General features: G+C 42.2%; 1 protein-coding gene and 18 non-coding genes across 19 annotated transcripts; 3 read left to right on the forward strand and 16 right to left on the reverse strand.

The window, feature by feature from the left end:
* Positions 1–387: 387 nt before the first annotated feature.
* trnaq-cug lies at positions 388–459 on the reverse strand. Its single transcript has one exon. It is a non-coding gene; the product is annotated as a tRNA-Gln (tRNA).
* A 115-nt stretch (positions 460–574) lies between these two features.
* On the reverse strand, positions 575–646 carry trnaq-uug. The gene has a single exon. It is a non-coding gene; the product is annotated as a tRNA-Gln (tRNA).
* Positions 647–1219: 573 nt separating this feature from the next.
* trnaq-cug lies at positions 1220–1292 on the reverse strand. The gene has a single exon. It is a non-coding gene; the product is annotated as a tRNA-Gln (tRNA).
* Positions 1293–1407: 115 nt separating this feature from the next.
* On the reverse strand, positions 1408–1479 carry trnaq-uug. The gene has a single exon. It is a non-coding gene; the product is annotated as a tRNA-Gln (tRNA).
* Positions 1480–2239: 760 nt separating this feature from the next.
* trnaq-uug lies at positions 2240–2311 on the reverse strand. Its single transcript has one exon. It is a non-coding gene; the product is annotated as a tRNA-Gln (tRNA).
* Positions 2312–2884: 573 nt separating this feature from the next.
* On the reverse strand, positions 2885–2956 carry trnaq-cug. Its single transcript has one exon. It is a non-coding gene; the product is annotated as a tRNA-Gln (tRNA).
* A 115-nt stretch (positions 2957–3071) lies between these two features.
* trnaq-uug lies at positions 3072–3143 on the reverse strand. The gene has a single exon. It is a non-coding gene; the product is annotated as a tRNA-Gln (tRNA).
* A 573-nt stretch (positions 3144–3716) lies between these two features.
* On the reverse strand, positions 3717–3788 carry trnaq-cug. The gene has a single exon. It is a non-coding gene; the product is annotated as a tRNA-Gln (tRNA).
* A 115-nt stretch (positions 3789–3903) lies between these two features.
* trnaq-uug lies at positions 3904–3975 on the reverse strand. The gene has a single exon. It is a non-coding gene; the product is annotated as a tRNA-Gln (tRNA).
* A 573-nt stretch (positions 3976–4548) lies between these two features.
* Positions 4549–4620, reverse strand: trnaq-cug. Its single transcript has one exon. It is a non-coding gene; the product is annotated as a tRNA-Gln (tRNA).
* A 115-nt stretch (positions 4621–4735) lies between these two features.
* On the reverse strand, positions 4736–4807 carry trnaq-uug. Its single transcript has one exon. It is a non-coding gene; the product is annotated as a tRNA-Gln (tRNA).
* Positions 4808–5380: 573 nt separating this feature from the next.
* On the reverse strand, positions 5381–5452 carry trnaq-cug. The gene has a single exon. It is a non-coding gene; the product is annotated as a tRNA-Gln (tRNA).
* Positions 5453–5567: 115 nt separating this feature from the next.
* On the reverse strand, positions 5568–5639 carry trnaq-uug. Its single transcript has one exon. It is a non-coding gene; the product is annotated as a tRNA-Gln (tRNA).
* Positions 5640–6400: 761 nt separating this feature from the next.
* Positions 6401–6472, reverse strand: trnaq-uug. Its single transcript has one exon. It is a non-coding gene; the product is annotated as a tRNA-Gln (tRNA).
* A 1404-nt stretch (positions 6473–7876) lies between these two features.
* trnaq-cug lies at positions 7877–7948 on the reverse strand. The gene has a single exon. It is a non-coding gene; the product is annotated as a tRNA-Gln (tRNA).
* Positions 7949–8631: 683 nt separating this feature from the next.
* On the forward strand, positions 8632–8703 carry trnaq-cug. Its single transcript has one exon. It is a non-coding gene; the product is annotated as a tRNA-Gln (tRNA).
* Positions 8704–9040: 337 nt separating this feature from the next.
* Positions 9041–9114, forward strand: trnai-aau. The gene has a single exon. It is a non-coding gene; the product is annotated as a tRNA-Ile (tRNA).
* A 359-nt stretch (positions 9115–9473) lies between these two features.
* trnaq-cug lies at positions 9474–9545 on the forward strand. The gene has a single exon. It is a non-coding gene; the product is annotated as a tRNA-Gln (tRNA).
* A 565-nt stretch (positions 9546–10110) lies between these two features.
* Positions 10111–17925, reverse strand: exosc9 (exosome component 9). The gene is made up of 12 exons (XM_038983502.1): positions 17770–17925; positions 17376–17470; positions 16631–16750; positions 16431–16533; positions 15917–16054; positions 15579–15661; positions 13517–13649; positions 12942–13030; positions 12635–12781; positions 12286–12431; positions 11928–12000; positions 10111–11023 (listed from the first exon to the last, which is right to left on the reverse strand). Exons 1-12 carry the CDS (start codon positions 17833–17835, stop codon positions 10951–10953), a joined length of 1266 nt encoding a protein of 421 aa, XP_038839430.1. The 5' UTR covers positions 17836–17925; the 3' UTR covers positions 10111–10950.
* Positions 17926–20295: the final 2370 nt, after the last annotated feature.

The following is a 20295-nucleotide window of genomic DNA, read 5'->3' on the forward strand; positions in this document are numbered from 1 at the left end:
TAACCTTGACAGCACAGAACCCTGTAATCAATACTCTATGATGGGTTCAGATTTACTCTCCTAGGTTCTCCGGAAAAACAGAGAAAATATTTTCTGGCCATAAACAGTATCAACTGGGCTACCCTACCATGTAACAACTTGTAAGTCCACATATTTCCAACACGATTGATGTGATGAGGGTGAAAAAAATCTGAAAAATTTTCAGTTCATTGGGAGGTAGCAAGTTCTCAATTAACAAACCTACTAGGCACTCATAGTATGCATTTCCTGTAGGCTAGCCATTCATGTGTACCAAAGACTGCTCATCAACTCCCACCCACTTGTTTCTTTCACACACGACAATTTTAAAGTTGACAGGAGAGGAGTATGTCACTGCAAAAGAAAGGTAGGTCCTACCGAGATTTGAACTCGGATCGCAGGATTCAGAGTCCTGAGTGCTAACCATTACACCATATAACCCTGTACATAAATAATTTTGAAGTGTTCAGATTTTCCTGTCATTTGTTCACACGATTAACAGCAAGAGATGAGATTATTGGTAGGCCATGTGAATAATTCAACACAAAAGCTAGGAAGGTTCTACCGAGATTTGAACTCGGATCACTGGATTCAAAGTCCAGAGTGCTAACCATTACACCATAGAACCCTATTCTTAACCAAATTTGGAATTTTACAGAAAAAAATGGACAGTCGTTCCTTCACGTGTTGCAAATACTTTCAACTGACAACAATATTTGGACAGCTATCTTCTAGTTCAACAAGGAAGAATTATTCACATGGTAGGTCCGACCAAAACTTGAACTCAGATTGTAGGATTCAGAGTCCTGAGTGATAACCTTGACAGCACAGAACCCTGTAATCAATACTCTATGATGGGTTCAGATTTACTCTCCTAGGTTCTCCGGAAAAACAGAGAAAATATTTTCTGGCCATAAACAGTATCAACTGGGCTACCCTACCATGTAACAACTTGTAAGTCCACATATTTCCAACACGATTGATGTGATGAGGGTGAAAAAAATCTGAAAAATTTTCGGTTCATTGGGAGGTAGCAAGTTCTCAATTAACAAACCTACTAGGCACTCATAGTATGCATTTCCTGTAGGCTAGCCATTCATGTGTACCAAAGACTGCTCATCAACTCCCACCCACTTGTTTCTTTCACACACGACAATTTTAAAGTTGACAGGAGAGGAGTATGTCACTGCAAAATCAAGGTAGGTCCTACCGAGATTTGAACTCAGGATCGCAGGATTCAGAGTCCTGAGTGCTAACCATTACACCATAGAACCCTGTACATAAATAATTTTGAAGTGTTCAGATTTTCCTGTCATTTGTTCACACGATTAACAGCAAGAGATGAGATTATTGGTAGGCCATGTGAATAATTCAACACAAAAGCTAGGAAGGTTCTACCGAGATTTGAACTCGGATCACTGGATTCAAAGTCCAGAGTGCTAACCATTACACCATAGAACCCTATTCTTAACCAAATTTGGAATTTTACAGAAAAAAATGGACAGTCGTTCCTTCACGTGTTGCAAATACTTTCAACTGACAACAATATTTGGACAGCTATCTTCTAGTTCAACAAGGAAGAATTATTCACATGGTAGGTCCGACCAAAACTTGAACTCAGATTGTAGGATTCAGAGTCCTGAGTGATAACCTTGACAGCACAGAACCCTGTAATCAATACTCTATGATGGGTTCAGATTTACTCTCCTAGGTTCTCCGGAAAAACAGAGAAAATATTTTCTGGCCATAAACAGTATCAACTGGGCTACCCTACCATGTAACAACTTGTAAGTCCACATATTTCCAACACGATTGATGTGATGAGGGTGAAAAAAATCTGAAAAATTTTCGGTTCATTGGGAGGTAGCAAGTTCTCAATTAACAAACCTACTAGGCACTCATAGTATGCATTTCCTGTAGGCTAGCCATTCATGTGTACCAAAGACTGCTCATCAACTCCCACCCACTTGTTTCTTTCACACACGACAATTTTAAAGTTGATAGGAGAGGAGTATGTCACTGCAAAAGAAAGGTAGGTCATACCGAGATTTGAACTCAGATCGCAGGATTCAGAGTCCTGAGTTCTAACCATTACACCATATAACCCTGTACATAAATAATTTTGAAGTGTTCAGATTTTCCTGTCATTTGTTCACACGATTAACAGCAAGAGATGAGATTATTGGTAGGCCATGTGAATAATTCAACACAAAAGCTAGGAAGGTTCTACCGAGATTTGAACTCGGATCACTGGATTCAAAGTCCAGAGTGCTAACCATTACACCATAGAACCCTATTCTTAACCAAATTTGGAATTTTACAGAAAAAAATGGACAGTCGTTCCTTCACGTGTTGCAAATACTTTCAACTGACAACAATATTTGGACAGCTATCTTCTAGTTCAACAAGGAAGAATTATTCACATGGTAGGTCCGACCAAAACTTGAACTCAGATTGTAGGATTCAGAGTCCTGAGTGATAACCTTGACAGCACAGAACCCTGTAATCAATACTCTATGATGGGTTCAGATTTACTCTCCTAGGTTCTCCGGAAAAACAGAGAAAATATTTTCTGGCCATAAACAGTATCAACTGGGCTACCCTACCATGTAACAACTTGTAAGTCCACATATTTCCAACACGATTGATGTGATGAGGGTGAAAAAAATCTGAAAAATTTTCGGTTCATTGGGAGGTAGCAAGTTCTCAATTAACAAACCTACTAGGCACTCATAGTATGCATTTCCTGTAGGCTAGCCATTCATGTGTACCAAAGACTGCTCATCAACTCCCACCCACTTGTTTCTTTCACACACGACAATTTTAAAGTTGACAGGAGAGGAGTATGTCACTGCAAAATCAAGGTAGGTCCTACCGAGATTTGAACTCGGATCGCAGGATTCAGAGTCCTGAGTGCTAACCATTACACCATAGAACCCTGTACATAAATAATTTTGAAGTGTTCAGATTTTCCTGTCATTTGTTCACACGATTAACAGCAAGAGATGAGATTATTGGTAGGCCATGTGAATAATTCAACACAAAAGCTAGGAAGGTTCTACCGAGATTTGAACTCGGATCACTGGATTCAAAGTCCAGAGTGCTAACCATTACACCATAGAACCCTATTCTTAACCAAATTTGGAATTTTACAGAAAAAAATGGACAGTCGTTCCTTCACGTGTTGCAAATACTTTCAACTGACAACAATATTTGGACAGCTATCTTCTAGTTCAACAAGGAAGAATTATTCACATGGTAGGTCCGACCAAAACTTGAACTCAGATTGTAGGATTCAGAGTCCTGAGTGATAACCTTGACAGCACAGAACCCTGTAATCAATACTCTATGATGGGTTCAGATTTACTCTCCTAGGTTCTCCGGAAAAACAGAGAAAATATTTTCTGGCCATAAACAGTATCAACTGGGCTACCCTACCATGTAACAACTTGTAAGTCCACATATTTCCAACACGATTGATGTGATGAGGGTGAAAAAAATCTGAAAAATTTTCGGTTCATTGGGAGGTAGCAAGTTCTCAATTAACAAACCTACTAGGCACTCATAGTATGCATTTCCTGTAGGCTAGCCATTCATGTGTACCAAAGACTGCTCATCAACTCCCACCCACTTGTTTCTTTCACACACGACAATTTTAAAGTTGACAGGAGAGGAGTATGTCACTGCAAAATCAAGGTAGGTCCTACCGAGATTTGAACTCAGATCGCAGGATTCAGAGTCCTGAGTGCTAACCATTACACCATAGAACCCTGTACATAAATAATTTTGAAGTGTTCAGATTTTCCTGTCATTTGTTCACACGATTAACAGCAAGAGATGAGATTATTGGTAGGCCATGTGAATAATTCAACACAAAAGCTAGGAAGGTTCTACCGAGATTTGAACTCGGATCACTGGATTCAAAGTCCAGAGTGCTAACCATTACACCATAGAACCCTATTTTTAACCAAATTTGGAATTTTACAGAAAAAAATGGACAGTCGTTCCTTCACGTGTTGCAAATACTTTCAACTGACAACAATATTTGGACAGCTATCTTCTAGTTCAACAAGGAAGAATTATTCACATGGTAGGTCCGACCAAAACTTGAACTCAGATTGTAGGATTCAGAGTCCTGAGTGATAACCTTGACAGCACAGAACCCTGTAATCAATACTCTATGATGGGTTCAGATTTACTCTCCTAGGTTCTCCGGAAAAACAGAGAAAATATTTTCTGGCCATAAACAGTATCAACTGGGCTACCCTACCATGTAACAACTTGTAAGTCCACATATTTCCAACACGATTGATGTGATGAGGGTGAAAAAAATCTGAAAAATGTTCAGTTCATTGGGAGGTAGCAAGTTCTCAATTAACAAACCTACTAGGCACTCATAGTATGCATTTCCTGTAGGCTAGCCATTCATGTGTACCAAAGACTGCTCATCAACTCCCACCCACTTGTTTCTTTCACACACGACAATTTTAAAGTTGACAGGAGAGGAGTATGTCACTGCAAAATCAAGGTAGGTCCTACCGAGATTTGAACTCGGATCGCAGGATTCAGAGTCCTGAGTGCTAACCATTACACCATATAACCCTGTACATAAATAATTTTGAAGTGTTCAGATTTTCCTGTCATTTGTTCACACGATTAACAGCAAGAGATGAGATTATTGGTAGGCCATGTGAATAATTCAACACAAAAGCTAGGAAGGTTCTACCGAGATTTGAACTCGGATCACTGGATTCAAAGTCCAGAGTGCTAACCATTACACCATAGAACCCTATTCTTAACCAAATTTGGAATTTTACAGAAAAAAATGGACAGTCGTTCCTTCACGTGTTGCAAATACTTTCAACTGACAACAATATTTGGACAGCTATCTTCTAGTTCAACAAGGAAGAATTATTCACATGGTAGGTCCGACCAAGACTTGAACTCAGATTGTAGGATTCAGAGTCCTGAGTGATAACCTTGACAGCACAGAACCCTGTAATCAATACTCTATGATGGGTTCAGATTTACTCTCCTAGGTTCTCCGGAAAAACAGAGAAAATATTTTCTGGCCATAAACAGTATCAACTGGGCTACCCTACCATGTAACAACTTGTAAGTCCACATATTTCCAACACGATTGATGTGATGAGGGTGAAAAAAATCTGAAAAATTTTCAGTTCATTGGGAGGTAGCAAGTTCTCAATTAACAAACCTACTAGGCACTCATAGTATGCATTTCCTGTAGGCTAGCCATTCATGTGTACCAAAGACTGCTCATCAACTCCCACCCACTTGTTTCTTTCACACACGACAATTTTAAAGTTGACAGGAGAGGAGTATGTCACTGCAAAATCAAGGTAGGTCCTACCGAGATTTGAACTCAGATCGCAGGATTCAGAGTCCTGAGTGCTAACCATTACACCATAGAACCCTGTACATAAATAATTTTGAAGTGTTCAGATTTTCCTGTCATTTGTTCACACGATTAACAGCAAGAGATGAGATTATTGGTAGGCCATGTGAATAATTCAACACAAAAGCTAGGAAGGTTCTACCGAGATTTGAACTTGGATCACTGGATTCAAAGTCCAGAGTGCTAACCATTACACAATAGAACCCTATTCTTAACCAAATTTGGAATTTTACAGAAAAAAATGGACAGTCGTTCCTTCACGTGTTGCAAATACTTTCAACTGACAACAATATTTGGACAGCTATCTTCTAGTTCAACAAGGAAGAATTATTCACATGGTAGGTCCGACCAAAACTTGAACTCAGATTGTAGGATTCAGAGTCCTGAGTGATAACCTTGACAGCACAGAACCCTGTAATCAATACTCTATGATGGGTTCAGATTTACTCTCCTAGGTTCTCCGGAAAAACAGAGAAAATATTTTCTGGCCATAAACAGTATCAACTGGGCTACCCTACCATGTAACAACTTGTAAGTCCACATATTTCCAACACGATTGATGTGATGAGGGTGAAAAAAATCTGAAAAATGTTCAGGTTCATTGGGAGGTAGCAAGTTCTCAATTAACAAACCTACTAGGCACTCATAGTATGCATTTCCTGTAGGCTAGCCATTCATGTGTACCAAAGACTGCTCATCAACTCCCACCCACTTGTTTCTTTCACACACGACAATTTTAAAGTTGACAGGAGAGGAGTATGTCACTGCAAAATCAAGGTAGGTCCTACCGAGATTTGAACTAGGATCGCAGGATTCAGAGTCCTGAGTGCTAACCATTACACCATATAACCCTGTACATAAATAATTTTGAAGTGTTCAGATTTTCCTGTCATTTGTTCACACGATTAACAGCAAGAGATGAGATTATTGGTAGGCCATGTGAATAATTCAACACAAAAGCTAGGAAGGTTCTACCGAGATTTGAACTCGGATCACTGGATTCAAAGTCCAGAGTGCTAACCATTACACCATAGAACCCTATTCTTAACCAAATTTGGAATTTTACAGAAAAAAATGGACAGTCGTTCCTTCACGTGTTGCAAATACTTTCAACTGACAACAATATTTGGACAGCTATCTTCTAGTTCAACAAGGAAGAATTATTCACATGGTAGGTCCGACCAAAACTTGAACTCAGATTGTAGGATTCAGAGTCCTGAGTGATAACCTTGACAGCACAGAACCCTGTAATCAATACTCTATGATGGGTTCAGATTTACTCTCCTAGGTTCTCCGGAAAAACAGAGAAAATATTTTCTGGCCATAAACAGTATCAACTGGGCTACCCTACCATGTAACAACTTGTAAGTCCACATATTTCCAACACGATTGATGTGATGAGGTTGAAAAAAATCTGAAAAATGTTCAGTTCATTGGGAGGTAGCAAGTTCTCAATTAACAAACCTACTAGGCACTCATAGTATGCATTTCCTGTAGGCTAGCCATTCATGTGTACCAAAGACTGCTCATCAACTCCCACCCACTTGTTTCTTTCACACACGACAATTTTAAAGTTGACAGGAGAGGAGTATGTCACTGCAAAATCAAGGTAGGTCCTACCGAGATTTGAACTCAGATCGCAGGATTCAGAGTCCTGAGTGCTAACCATTACACCATATATCCCTGTACATAAATAATTTTGAAGTGTTCAGATTTTCCTGTCATTTGTTCACACGATTAACAGCAAGAGATGAGATTATTGGTAGGCCATGTGAATAATTCAACACAAAAGCTAGGAAGGTTCTACCGAGATTTGAACTCGGATCACTGGATTCAAAGTCCAGAGAGCTAACCATTAAACTATAGAACCCTATTCTTAACCAAATTTGGAATTTTACAGAAAAAAATGGACAGTCGTTCCTTCACGTGTTGCAAATACTTTCAACTGACAACAATATTTGGACAGCTATCTTCTAGTTCAACAAGGAAGAATTATTCACATGGTAGGTCCGACCAAGACTTGAACTCAGATTGTAGGATTCAGAGTCCTGAGTGATAACCTTGACAGCACAGAACCCTGTAATCAATACTCTATGATGGGTTCAGATTTACTCTCCTAGGTTCTCCGGAAAAACAGAGAAAATATTTTCTGGCCATAAACAGTATCAACTGGGCTACCCTACCATGTAACAACTTGTAAGTCCACATATTTCCAACACGATTGATGTGATGAGGGTGAAAAAAATCTGAAATATGTTCAGTTCATTGGGAGGTAGCAAGTTCTCAATTAACAAACCTACTAGGCACTCATAGTATGCATTTCCTGTAGGCTAGCCATTCATGTGTACCAAAGACTGCTCATCAACTCCCACCCACTTGTTTCTTTCACACACGACAATTTTAAAGTTGACAGGAGAGGAGTATGTCACTGCAAAATCGAGGTAGTCCTACCGAGATTTGAACTCGGATCACAGGATTCAGAGTCCTGAGTGCTAACCATTACACCATAGAACCCTGTACATAAATATTATTGAAGTGTTCAGATTTTCCTGTCATTTGTTCACACGATTAACAGCAAGAGATGAGATTATTGTTATAGAGGTAGCAAGTTCTCAATTAACAAACCTACTAGGCACTCATAGTATGCATTTCCTGTAGGCTAGCCATTCATGTGTACCAAAGACTGCTCATCAACTCCCACCCACTTGTGATTACAGAACCCTGTAATCAATACTCTGTGATGGGTTCAGATTTACTCTCCTAGGTTCTCCGGAAAAACAAATCAAAAATCTCTACGCCCTATTAATGAGATTTGGGCTACCGATGTAAACGGAGCCTTACATGTTTCATGCTTTTCGACCTGTCCCCAAATTTATTTAAATGGTTCAGAGTTTGTTTTGATATTTTAACCTGCGTGATGTCATCGCGTTTGGTGTGGGGGGGAAAAATACATTTATGCACGATAGCGCACGCGCGCAGCCGGTCTGGGCAAGGTGTTAGAGTTCGACCAACAGTTTAAAGTAATACAGAAATAATTGTTATTTCAGTTGTGGTTGTGATAGTTTGATTTATATGTCAGTCACGTTTTTTATGTATTTTCCTTTCAGAACCTTCCAGGAACAACCTTGTCACAGTCAAAACTTTTAATATTTTAATCTTAAGCTCTTAGTAAGCAGCACGTGCTATACGTGATATGTGGTTCTATGGTGTAATGGTTAGCACTCAGGACTCTGAATCCTGCGATCCGAGTTCAAATCTCGGTAGGACCTATCAGGTTTTTGCGACTAATTAACTTTAGTCTTCTGCGAGGAGCAAACTGCTTTGATACCCTCCATCTAATGTTAGCCTCTATTTAACCTACTGAGCCGGTGTCGGAACGACATTGGCCTCTTTCTGACAAGATCTTTCATACCAAGAGTGAGGTGAAAGCCTGGTAGAGACTCAAATAACACTAACCAACAAGAAATTCCTACTATGAAGGTAATATGGTAAGTTAATAGTAGTCCACTACTTGCTACTCCAAAAAGAGTCAAACAAACGTTTGCAAAGGTTTTTTCTAACTACGTTATTTGCGTTGGAAATATGTAAATGTTCACACACTACGAAGGCCGGTTAGCTCAGTTGGTTAGAGCGTCGTGCTAATAACGCGAAGGTCGCGGGTTCGATACCCGTACTGGCCAACATAATCTTTTTCTCTGGAGTTGGACCATGAGCATTCATAACACGTTCCTCCTGTAAACTGGCGGGCTTCAACACGGAATCTCAACTGAAGCAAGTAAGTTTGTAACTTGCATTTTCAAATTCGGAGCGGTTTTCCCCTCTAAAATCGTGAGGGTGTTGATATTTTCTGGTCTAACACTTCTACGTAACTTTTCAATGTCAGTTCTTAGTTCCTTTTAAAAGGAATTCCTTGCGACATTTGAATACCAACATGCGGAAGAAGGCGCAAACGACGCATACAGTGCCTAAATACATGTAATTTCAGTCCACACTGCCACATGTCATTTAAAAATTCCTTTCAGTCCGTAGTGCAGCAACAGGTTCTATGGTGTAATGGTTAGCACTCAGGACTCTGAATCCTGCGATCCGAGTTCAAATCTCGGTAGGACCTGCCTTGGTTTTTGCGGATGAACACACCCTTGTCTTCACTTGGAAGGTTGTTGCTGTATCATACAACCTGTTGTGAATGTTATTGTATTTCTAAACAATTAACACAACATATTCACACACCATCAGTCATTACAAACATATTTCCATACATTTTTGTTAAATCTGCCTTTTATAGTGTGACTCACTCCTACAGCCTCCTTTGCTATCTGCCAGTCAAATAAAACTATATATATATTTTCATTTTTTTTTTACATTGTCTACATTTTGTTTACAGTGTAAAAAGGTATTTATAAACTGTGTGGTTCAAGCCCTGAATACTGATTGGCTGACAAAACATATGTTTTTATTGCTCTAATTACATTGGTAACCAGTATTTATTACCAATAAGGCACCTCAGGGGTTTGTGGTATATGGCCAATATACCACGGATAAGGGCTGTATCCAGGCACCTGAAGCAATGCATCGTGCCTAAGAACAGCCCTTAGCCGTGGTATATTGGCCATATACTACACCCCCTCGTGCCTTAAGTAAAAACAGTGGCACAAAAGAGTGACATATCCTTTCCATCCAACACATTTTTATTGAAGTGCATATACAGTGTATGCTTCAGGCAGTGCCTTACTGCCACCCAAGACCTCCATACCAGGCGGTGTCAGAGGAAGGCCCTAAAAATAGTCAAAGATTCCAGCCACAATACAACAATATATCTACTGTGTATGCTTCAGGTGGTGCCTAATAAACAATACATCTACTGTGTATGCTTCAGGTGGTGCCTAATAAACAATACATACACTGTATATGCTTCAGGTGGTGCCTAATAAACAATACATCTACTGTGTATGCTTCAGGTGGTGCCTAATAAACAATACATCTACTGTGTATGCTTCAGGTGGTGCCTAATAAACAATACATCTACTGTATATGCTTCAGGTGGTGCCTAATAAACAATACATACACTGTATATGCTTCAGGTGGTGCCTAATAAACAATACATATACTGTGTATGCTTCAGGTGGTGCCTAATAAACAATACATACACTGTATATGCTTCAGGTGGTGCCTTACAAACAATACATCTACTGCAAGGTTCCCCAACTGGCTGAATTTGGCCCGCGGGTGGTTTTATTGGGCCCCTAAAATTTTCTGAGCAAAAAAACGAAATGTTTTTTCATGGTTGGAGACAAAAGACTGTAAAAACACCAGGAAAACATCTTCCAAGTGATTTTAATTTTGGAAATCTGTTCAAGTATTCTCACACATAATAGAGAGACAAGTGTTTGTATACAAATGTAAGCATGGTTTGAAATTATTGTTTCAGTCATATATTTTGGGGCTTCTTGTGGTCAATTTCCAGTCTACTATTTATTCGTATTTATGTTCCATCCGCTCAAGAAAAAAAACATATTTCACTTCCTCTTCTTCTTTTTCTGCTGCTTGGAAGCTACTGCCCCCTGTTGGTTAGAGCTGCAGGCCTTCTCCCTGAGAGAGAACATAAAGTCTGGTACATTTCTTCCTCAAAGTAAAGCACAACTTCAATTGTAAAAGGGTTACTGTTTTCATGATGAGACTAATGTATAATAGACACATGAAATGAGCATCACTATATCTGGTTCTCACTAGATCAGAAGGATGTTTTGTAGTTTCTGATAAAAACACAACCTTACATTATAACTTCAATGGTTTGCATTTACAACAGCAGTGAGACAATGTGCTTGTGGGTGGAACAAAAAAAATACATCCGTCTGAAAGTGAAGGTGTCATTTATATGGAACTTGTGTGGTGTGTATTTGGTGTGTAAACAACACACTGACGTCACGGACAGATGCACACGACTCTTGGCTGCAGTAAGAAAATCATCACCATCTGCGCCCATTCAACAGTCCAGACCTGCGCTTTTATTACTTCGAAACAAAATACGTTTTTGGGGTTCTCATACGCTTACAATGATGTTTTGATTCTTGCTTGAACAGTCGCTAAGATTATATTTGGTTGTGATCTTTGCAACAAACCAAAAAACTATTTTAGATGCAGCAGTTGGCAGCTAGAAAGCTAACCCTCATTGACAAAGGCTGTAGCAAAAGCTATCCAAAGAGCCCTTTTACTGGTGTTTTTTAAGTATAATGCAGTTGATTTGCGATGATGACACAAACTTTATATTAAGCAGGACATACGTACAAGCCGTAAAATCCTATTATAATACACATGTACTGTCAAATGCACTCATAAGCAACATGTAAATAGAGGCATTTATTACTGGTGTTCTATAAGAACTCCCCGGCGTTCTGCCACCAACTTGCGTGCATCGCCCTCCTGAGGCAATGTTTGGAGACACACAACGGGGTTCTATAGAACCCAGAAGAAAAAAATATAAAGTGTCACTTACTTTGTTGTCACCTGGTTCAAGATGACAACATCCTCCTCCTCGCTGCCACTGTCTGAGATGACCACCACGTCACCTAGGAAACACAATCACACATAAGATGAGATGTACTTTATTGATCGTTAACTTAAAAGAACAGAAAAGTGCCTTTATGCTCACAAACCAACCAACCCCCCCCCCCCCCCCCCTCCAGAGTGGCTGGAGCCAATGGGTCAGGCGCAGCTCAGCACCCCTGGAGCAATTGATTCATTCTTGTAGCCTGGTTCCAGATCATGACCATAGAAGACAGCACAAACAGATCTGGGGCCAGGCTAGTCAGTTTCACTCACCCAAGGAAAACAAAACTTAGGCAAATAGTTACCTCTCTCCTTTTCCTCATGTCCCTCTTCCAACTCCATGGTCTCTTCTTCCTCCTCCTCCTCTTCCTCTTCCTCCAGACCCCAGGAGTTCTCTATCCCCTCCCCCACCTGGCCTGTACCTGGAGCAGTTAACACTGGAGAGGGAACGCTGTCCCACGGTTGGTTAAGGACTAGAGTCTAGAGTAAACCATGGATCAGTAGCATTGAGAAAACAGACAACAAGAGTGCAGGCACACCAAGTCACTCGCTCACTAACTCACTCGCCCACAAACCATGACCCCCCTGGAGAAAATAGAGTCTAATACTACAAAATTATTCAGAGTAAATTCAAGACTTTCTTTGAAGGGATACGTTTGGGGTGGGACCTCAGCTCTCTGGACGATCTCATTGGCCTTCTCCTTGACGTCACTCATTTCCACAGGTGACACGTCTGTTTTCAGCGCTGTGATTCGCTCCTGGGGCAACGACTCTGCGAAGCCAAACTTACCCCCAGTTTTTCTGAAAAACCGATATTCAAAAATAACTTTATTGGAATCAGAGAACGACATGACACCGAAGTAGCAACACCAGAGGAGGTTTATAGAAACGTCTTTCCACTAGATAGCACAGCCACAAAGTCAAAATGAACGTTAACGAGACCAAGTTGACGTCACCCCACCTGGCCTTCTTGTCGTTCGCCAAGGCTTTGTTGATTAGCTCTGTGATCTCTGACACTTTGACACTAGCGATCTTACTGCACCTGAGGACCTGTACAAACACAGCATGCTTTAGAGATACAATTCACAGTGAAGTAGCTAGTGTACACTAGTATCCATCCTGAATATTATCAGCCCCCTGGCCTACCAAAGCCATGGTTATGATATCTAGACAAGTGTTTAGCATGCTGATTTGCGGGTAATATGTGTCGTTGTTGTGGACGTGGGTTGGCATCCCGGGTCTGCCCGTACAGGGACAAGGATCCAGAGTGGCATTTGCTCCCCAGTACCCGCCTGGTCTTTTGAGCAGCTGTCTGTATCTCTATGGCTCCCCAGTACCCGCCTGGTCTTTTGAGCAGCTGTCTGTATCTCTATGGCTCCCCAGTACCCGCCTGGTCTTTTGAGCAGCTGACTGTATCTCTATGGCTCCCCAGTACCCGCCTGGTCTTTTGAGCAGCTGACTGCATCTCTATGGCTCCCCAGTACCCGCCTGGTCTTTGAGCAGCTGACTGTATCTCTATGGCTCCCCAGTACCCGCCTGGTCTTTGAGCAGCATGATGCCTCCACTAGACTGGATGGAGCAGATCTCTCTGTGTTTGTTCATGGCTATCATCAGAAGGCCGTCCATCACACGCTCCTCACGCTCACACGGGTCAACCAACAGGTAGGTCCTGGAGCAGAGGGAGAGGGGATATGAGATAGGACATAGAGAGCAGTGGAGAGAAGGAGAGCAGGAGAGGAAAGGGAAGAGAGCAGTGGAGAGAAGGAGAGCAGGAGAGGAAAGGGAAGAGAGCAGTGGAGAGCATGAGAGGAAAGGGAAGAGAGCAGTGGAGAGAATGAGAACAGGAGAGGAAAGAGAACAGTGGAGAGAAGGAGAGCAGGAGAGGAAAGGGAAGAGAGTAGTGGAGAGCATGAGAGGAAAGGGAAGAGAGCAGTGGAGAGAATGAGAACAGGAGAGGAAAGGGAAGAACAGTGGAGAGAATGAGAACAGGAGAGGAAAGGGAAGAGAGCAGTGGAGAGAATGAGAACAGGAGAGGAAAGGGAAGAGAGCAGTGGAGAGAATGAGAACAGGAGAGGAAAGAACAGGAGAGGAAAGGGAAGAGAGTAGTGGAGAGCATGAGAGGAAAGGGAAGAGAACAGTGGAGAGAATGAGAACAGGAGAGGAAAGGGAAGAGAACAGTGGAGAGAATGAGAACAGGAGAGGAAAGGGAAGAGAGCAGTGGAGAGAATGAGAACAGGAGAGGAAAGGGAAGAGAACAGTGGAGAGAATGAGAACAGGAGAGGAAAGGGAAGAGAGCAGTGGAGAGAATGAGAACAGGAGAGGAAAGGGAAGAACAGTGGAGAGAATGAGAACAGGAGAGGAAAGGGAAGAACAGTGGAGAGAATGAGAACAGGAGAGGAAAGGGAAGAGAACAGTGGAGAGCATTAGAGCAGGAGAGGAAAGGGAAGAGAGCAGTGGAGAGCATGAGAACAGGAGAGGAAAGCGAAGAGAGCAGTGGAGAGAATGAGAACAGGAGAGGAAAGGGAAGAGAGCAGTGGAGAGCATGAGAGCAGGAGAGGAAAGGGAAGAGAGCAGTGGAGAGAATGAGAACAGGAGAGGAAAGGGAAGAGAGCAGTGGAGAGAATGAGAACAGGAGAGGAAAGGGAAGAGAGCAGTGGAGAGAATGAGAACAGGAGAGGAAAGAGAAGAGAACAGTGGAGAGAATGAGAACAGGAGAGGAAAGGGAAGAGAGCAGTGGAGAGAATGAGAACAGGAGAGGAAAGGGAAGAACAGTGGAGAGAATGAGAACAGGAGAGGAAAGGGAAGAGAGCAGTGGAGAGCATGAGAGGAAAGGGAAGAGAGCAGTGGAGAGAATGAGAACAGGAGAGGAAAGGGAAGAGAGCAGTGGAGAGAATGAGAACAGGAGAGGAAAGGGAAGAACAGTGGAGAGAATGAGAACAGGAGAGGAAAGAGAAGAGAACAGTGGAGAGAATGAGAACAGGAGAGGAAAGGGAAGAGAGCAGTGGAGAGAATGAGAACAGGAGAGGAAAGGGAAGAGAACAGTGGAGAGAATGAGAACAGGAGAGGAAAGGGAAGAGAGCAGTGGAGAGAATGAGAACAGGAGAGGAAAGGGAAGAACAGTGGAGAGAATGAGAACAGGAGAGGAAAGGGAAGAGAACAGTGGAGAGCATGAGAGCAGGAGAGGAAAGGGAAGAGAGCAGTGGAGAGAATGAGAACAGGAGAGGAAAGGGAAGAGAGCAGTGGAGAGAATGAGAACAGGAGAGGAAAGGGAAGAGAGCAGTGGAGAGCATGAGAGCAGGAGAGGAAAGGGAAGAGAGCAGTGGAGAGAATGAGAACAGGAGAGGAAAGGGAAGAGAGCAGTGGAGAGAATGAGAACAGGAGAGGAAAGGGAAGAACAGTGGAGAGAATGAGAACAGGAGAGGAAAGAGAAGAGAACAGTGGAGAGAATGAGAACAGGAGAGGAAAGGGAAGAGAGCAGTGGAGAGAATGAGAACAGGAGAGGAAAGGGAAGAGAGGCAGAGAGAGAACTGCAATGGCAGCCATCCCTGTCTGATAGTGATATCAAACATACAGGTGATCTTATATAACATGGACCTACCCTTGTTGGAAGAAGGAGAAACTGACACAGATGGGCATGTGGTAGATGCTGAGGGGAATGGGGTCTCTCTCCTCTGTACTGTACTGTGGAACAGACACATGAAGGGTTAAATCATTATAAATTGGGGTTGTGTTCATTAGGGCATGCAACAGATGACATTTTTAAAACATTTCGCAACGCATTACAAAAATGTGTGTCTTATTAGACAAATCCAGGTGGTCCCTCCCTGTTTCAGTCAGTTTGGTTCCTAATTAACACTACCCAGGGGTGTAATCAATGTCAAAGATTGTTGCCATGGCATTAGTTGTCGGTAGCGTCGCCCACACCCCTCTCCTCACCACAGTGACTTCCTCTCCCTGGATGCCCACATCGGGCCGTCTGAAGTGACAGAGGGCCGCGATGGCAGCAATGCTGGCAGCGTCCATCAGGTTACCATCGTGGTTCAGCAAGTGGACGTCCACCCTAATCTGCCACACCTGGAGATACACAGACACACTCTAATTACACAGACATTGATCTGTACCACATCTGGAGATATAGACAGGTAGATATAGACATTATAGATCTGTACCACACCTGGAAAAATACAGGTAGATAGGCATTATAGATCTGTAGCAAACCTTGGAAGACCAGTAGATATACACTGAGTGTACAAAACATTAAAAACACCGTCCAAATATTGAGTTCCTGTCAATTCAGGAAGTAAACTGAAATAACAATTATCTTCAATGCAGAACATTTCAAATTGGAATTTGGTTTACTTTCTGAATTGACTGGAATTGAAACCCAATTTGGGGACTTTCGTTCACAGCCTTTATGCCAAACTTCAGGTGTGTGTGTGTTTGTGTGTACCTTCTCTCCAGACACCACACACAGAGACTCTGTGTCTATACACTTGGAGTTCCTGAGGCATCTCTCCAACTGTCTGTTCAGCTTCACCAACAGCTCTGACTGCCTAGAGAGAGCGAGAGATCAAGACGGGGACGACAACCATACTAGCCATATTCACATAACCTGCAATGTGTGAAGTAAAAACATAGTAGGACTCTTACCTGCCCATCTCAAATGACGGTGAAGCCATGGGAGACAGCTCAATGTTGAAGAACATGATTCCTTCATTCGGTCGGTTCTCTTTCGGAGTAATGAGCTCACAGGACACCTGGGCCATGATCCTGGAGGTTAGGAACACACCATTTGTTTTAATTTAACCTTTATTTAACGAGGCAAGTCAGTTAAGAACAAATTCTTATTTACAATGACGGCCTACCCCGGCCAGATACAGCCTGGATTCAAACCAGGAACTGTAGTGACGCTTCTTGCACTGAGATGCAGTGTCTTTGACCGCTGCACCACTCAGGAGCCCAAACTTAATCTCAAACCGCCCTAGCCTCTACCACCGTCACCTACGCTGCTTTATAGATCTGAAAGGATGGATGGGTATATGGCAAAACAATTCTGCCAAGCGAATCAGATAGCAAGGTACAGCGAATGCCATACTTGTATCCAGTCCTTTCAGATTTATGCAAATTTTGTGCAAACGCCTGCCATGTTAGTAGCAAGAAAGCCAACTCCACTAAGAATGGCTACTGCAGTGGTTGTAAACCATTTTCGGTTACTGTACCACCAAGGGCATTTGGCTTTGCCTGGTGCACCCCGTCATCTACATTTTAGCAGTAAGCCATTGGTCTTCTCAACTATCCGCTTTAGATAGGCCAGTAGCTTTGGTTGAGAGCCACTGCTCAACTGTACTTTCTTTGCAGCTGTACTTAGTCTGCCTCCAAAGGCAGGAACACTCGCCTCGTCTTCCCCAGGTCAACAAAGCAGCAACCATAATCTGTCCCGAACGAGATCTTGATGCTCCTGTAGTCATAGGTCTGTCTCCCATCCAAACGCTGCAGGTACAAATTATTGAGTGAGATTATTTATCGTAAATATTTATAGCTAATATAGCAATGATGTATCTATAGATAATTAGCTAGCTAGGTAGCTCAAGTTTACAACAGGTTTTGTACAATGACCCGGAACTCTAACAAACTCTGTAACGTTGGTAGATAGAGATAGACACTGTACAATATTTTAGTTTGGGTTCCCACATCTAAATTGGCCATTTATGCCAGCTAACTAGCATATCTGGCTATCTCAGCTAGCACGTTTCATTCACATACAAGCCTACACAAAATGCATCAGCTACCTTTTTTTCTTCAATAGCTTTTAGTAAAAAGTCTCGCTCGCAGTTTGATAACGGTGTATCTCTCATGTTGGCTGTTTATGAATTGTATATTGCTATGCCGATGTGTTTTTTTGTCAACATGTGTTCACGTTTCAACAATCATCAACACTCATGAACTCCGCTCCGGAAGAGCAACATAGAAGTCACAATAAATCACAATAAAAGTAATCAAAATTCGGTATATTTGCTCAAATGTATTACACTATTCTTCAAATTGTAGCAACCATCCACAATGTATTTCTAAAGTCATAATTATTGAAATAAAATAAGAATTAAAATAAGAATACATTTTGGATGTTTATCCAATAACTTGCATGAATTGTCTACTTTTGGACAAATCTTTTTCTGCATGTATTTATCTCACAAGATAACGGACACAAGCTAATTATTTCATAACATTTAAATGACAAATATCTAAACCGTTATGCATTGGGGGGGGGGGGGGGGTGTACATAGAAATCTAGAACGAAAAGTAGTTTATTATTACAAGGCAGAGCACTTTTATTTTGAAATGGGCACCCCATTGGCGTTCTCTGGTTCGCGATGTCCTCAGGCATGCGCAGTTAGCAGAAGTCGCCAACCGCTACCCGTCATCGACGTTCGAGGGTCTCCACCGTGATCTTTCCAGCCAGCTTCTTCAGGCCTTGGTACCCGCGTTTTACTCGAAGTGGGTTGAACGCAGTGAAAATAAAGTTGTTTGAGGATATTGCCGCAGAAAACATCACACAACTTGAATATTTTTTCCAATTGCAGAAGGTTTGTTTGCTTATTAACTATCTAGTTAGCTACACTCATTCATTCTTCCCTGACAACTGCAACACAACATTTTGTTAGCCAGCTAACGTTAATGGCTATGCTAAACTAACTTAGCTTTCTAACGTAATGCATTTTTCTCAGACTGGCCGTTTGCTCAGAATGGAAATATGTTTACATTTGGCACGTTAGGCTTTATGAATATGTCTGAAGTGTCGCTGCATTTATTAACCACATAGCTAGCTATTGATAACGCTCTGCTAGCCCGCTATTTCGCGCCACACACGGACGGGGTTGCAGGAGATAGCAAGGGACGTCCGGCGAACTGTCGCGAAAAACGTTAGTTAACTGACGTTACCTAGTTTGTTATTTATCTTTGCTTGTGCAGTAACGTTAGCTAATGCCAAATATTGCCGACACTCCACATATATATATATATATGAAATAACTTGCTTCCTATAAAAAGACGTGACAGAAATATGATGAAAGATAGCTTGCTGATGTGATGTCTTGATAATGCGCTTAGCCTGACAGAATGTTCTAGTAGTAGTAGCTACAGTAGTCCTAGCTAACAATCCTGGCTATGTGGAGTTTTGTGGACACTTCTGGTCGGCAGCTGTAGGTTAATTTTGGTGCTCTCTCTCGGGGCATATGGGCATCCCCTAGGGAACTGTAGTTTGGCCTGAAGGACAGTGGCTCCTTGCTTTGTTGGCGACCCACACCCACCTCCCCCAAACGTTCCATCAATCAGCTCGACGTTATGTTTACTCCAGCGCCGAGGGCCATTGATTTTGAAAATACTGGATCAAGCCATATTCAACCTTTACTCAATTGTAGCTGGCAATCTTATTTATTTCAAGTTGATGAAATGCTTGTCTAGGTTTAATCTGAAAAGTGTCCTGGTCGGTGACAAGACAATATTTTGCAAGTCATTGAAATGCAGAAAACCATTTTCGCATAGGGTCGTGAGTAATTGTATTTCCTGGTACACATCTTTGAAACCTGATTTAGGGTGTCTGTTTTTTTTAATTTATTCAGAATTATTTTTTTAAAGCAGAGCCATGTATAATCTTGCTCTGGTGAAAAGCCATCCATTTCCTTGCATACGGCCAAATTGCATTACAGTGACAACCTTATTTAGTTTTTAGAAAATATTGGTAGATGGAAAGATAGTGTCTGGAAAAGCTCTTTTGAAATCAGAAGTGTATGAACCGTTTTCCTGACCTCTTTCTTTGCTTTTCTCTCTTGGTCCCTCTTCCTAAAATCCTCCTTTACACCCTTCACCCCCTACCATCCATCCCCACTGTCACTCCCTCCTTCTCCATCCATCCCCACCGTCACTCCCTCTCTCACCCCCCACCCATCCCCACTGTCACTCCCTCCTTCTCCCTCCATCCCCACTGTCACTCCCTCCTTCTCCCTCTCTCACCCTTCACCCTACCATCCATCCCCACTGTCACCCCCTCCTTCTCCCTCCATCCCCACTGTCACTCCCTCCTTCTCCCTCTCTCACCCTTCACCCTACCATCCATCCCCACTGTCACTCCCTCCTTCTCCCTCTCTCACCCTTCATCCTACCATCCATCCCCACTGTCACTCCCTCCTTCTCCCTCTCTCACCCTTCACCCTACCATCCATCCCCACTGTCTCTCCCTCCATCCCCTGTCACTCCCTCCTTCTCCCTCTCTGTCCCTTCACCCTACCATCCATCCCCACTGTCACTCCCTCCTTCTC

This window comes from Salvelinus namaycush, unplaced genomic scaffold (genome assembly GCF_016432855.1).
Source record: "Salvelinus namaycush isolate Seneca unplaced genomic scaffold, SaNama_1.0 Scaffold171, whole genome shotgun sequence".
In the NCBI taxonomy this organism is placed as follows: domain Eukaryota; kingdom Metazoa; phylum Chordata; class Actinopteri; order Salmoniformes; family Salmonidae; genus Salvelinus; species Salvelinus namaycush.

Coding starts and splice junctions, on each gene's coding strand:
- exosc9 (XM_038983502.1), bottom strand. CDS start 17,835: ATGAGAGATACACCGTTATCAAACTGCGAGCGAGACTTTTTACTAAAA. Junction 17,471..17,769: donor AAGCTATTGAAGAAAAAAAG/GTAGCTGATGCA, acceptor TTGTACCTGCAG/CGTTTGGATGGGAGACAGAC. Junction 16,751..17,375: donor GTTGACCTGGGGAAGACGAG/GCGAGTGTTCCT, acceptor CCTAACCTCCAG/GATCATGGCCCAGGTGTCCT.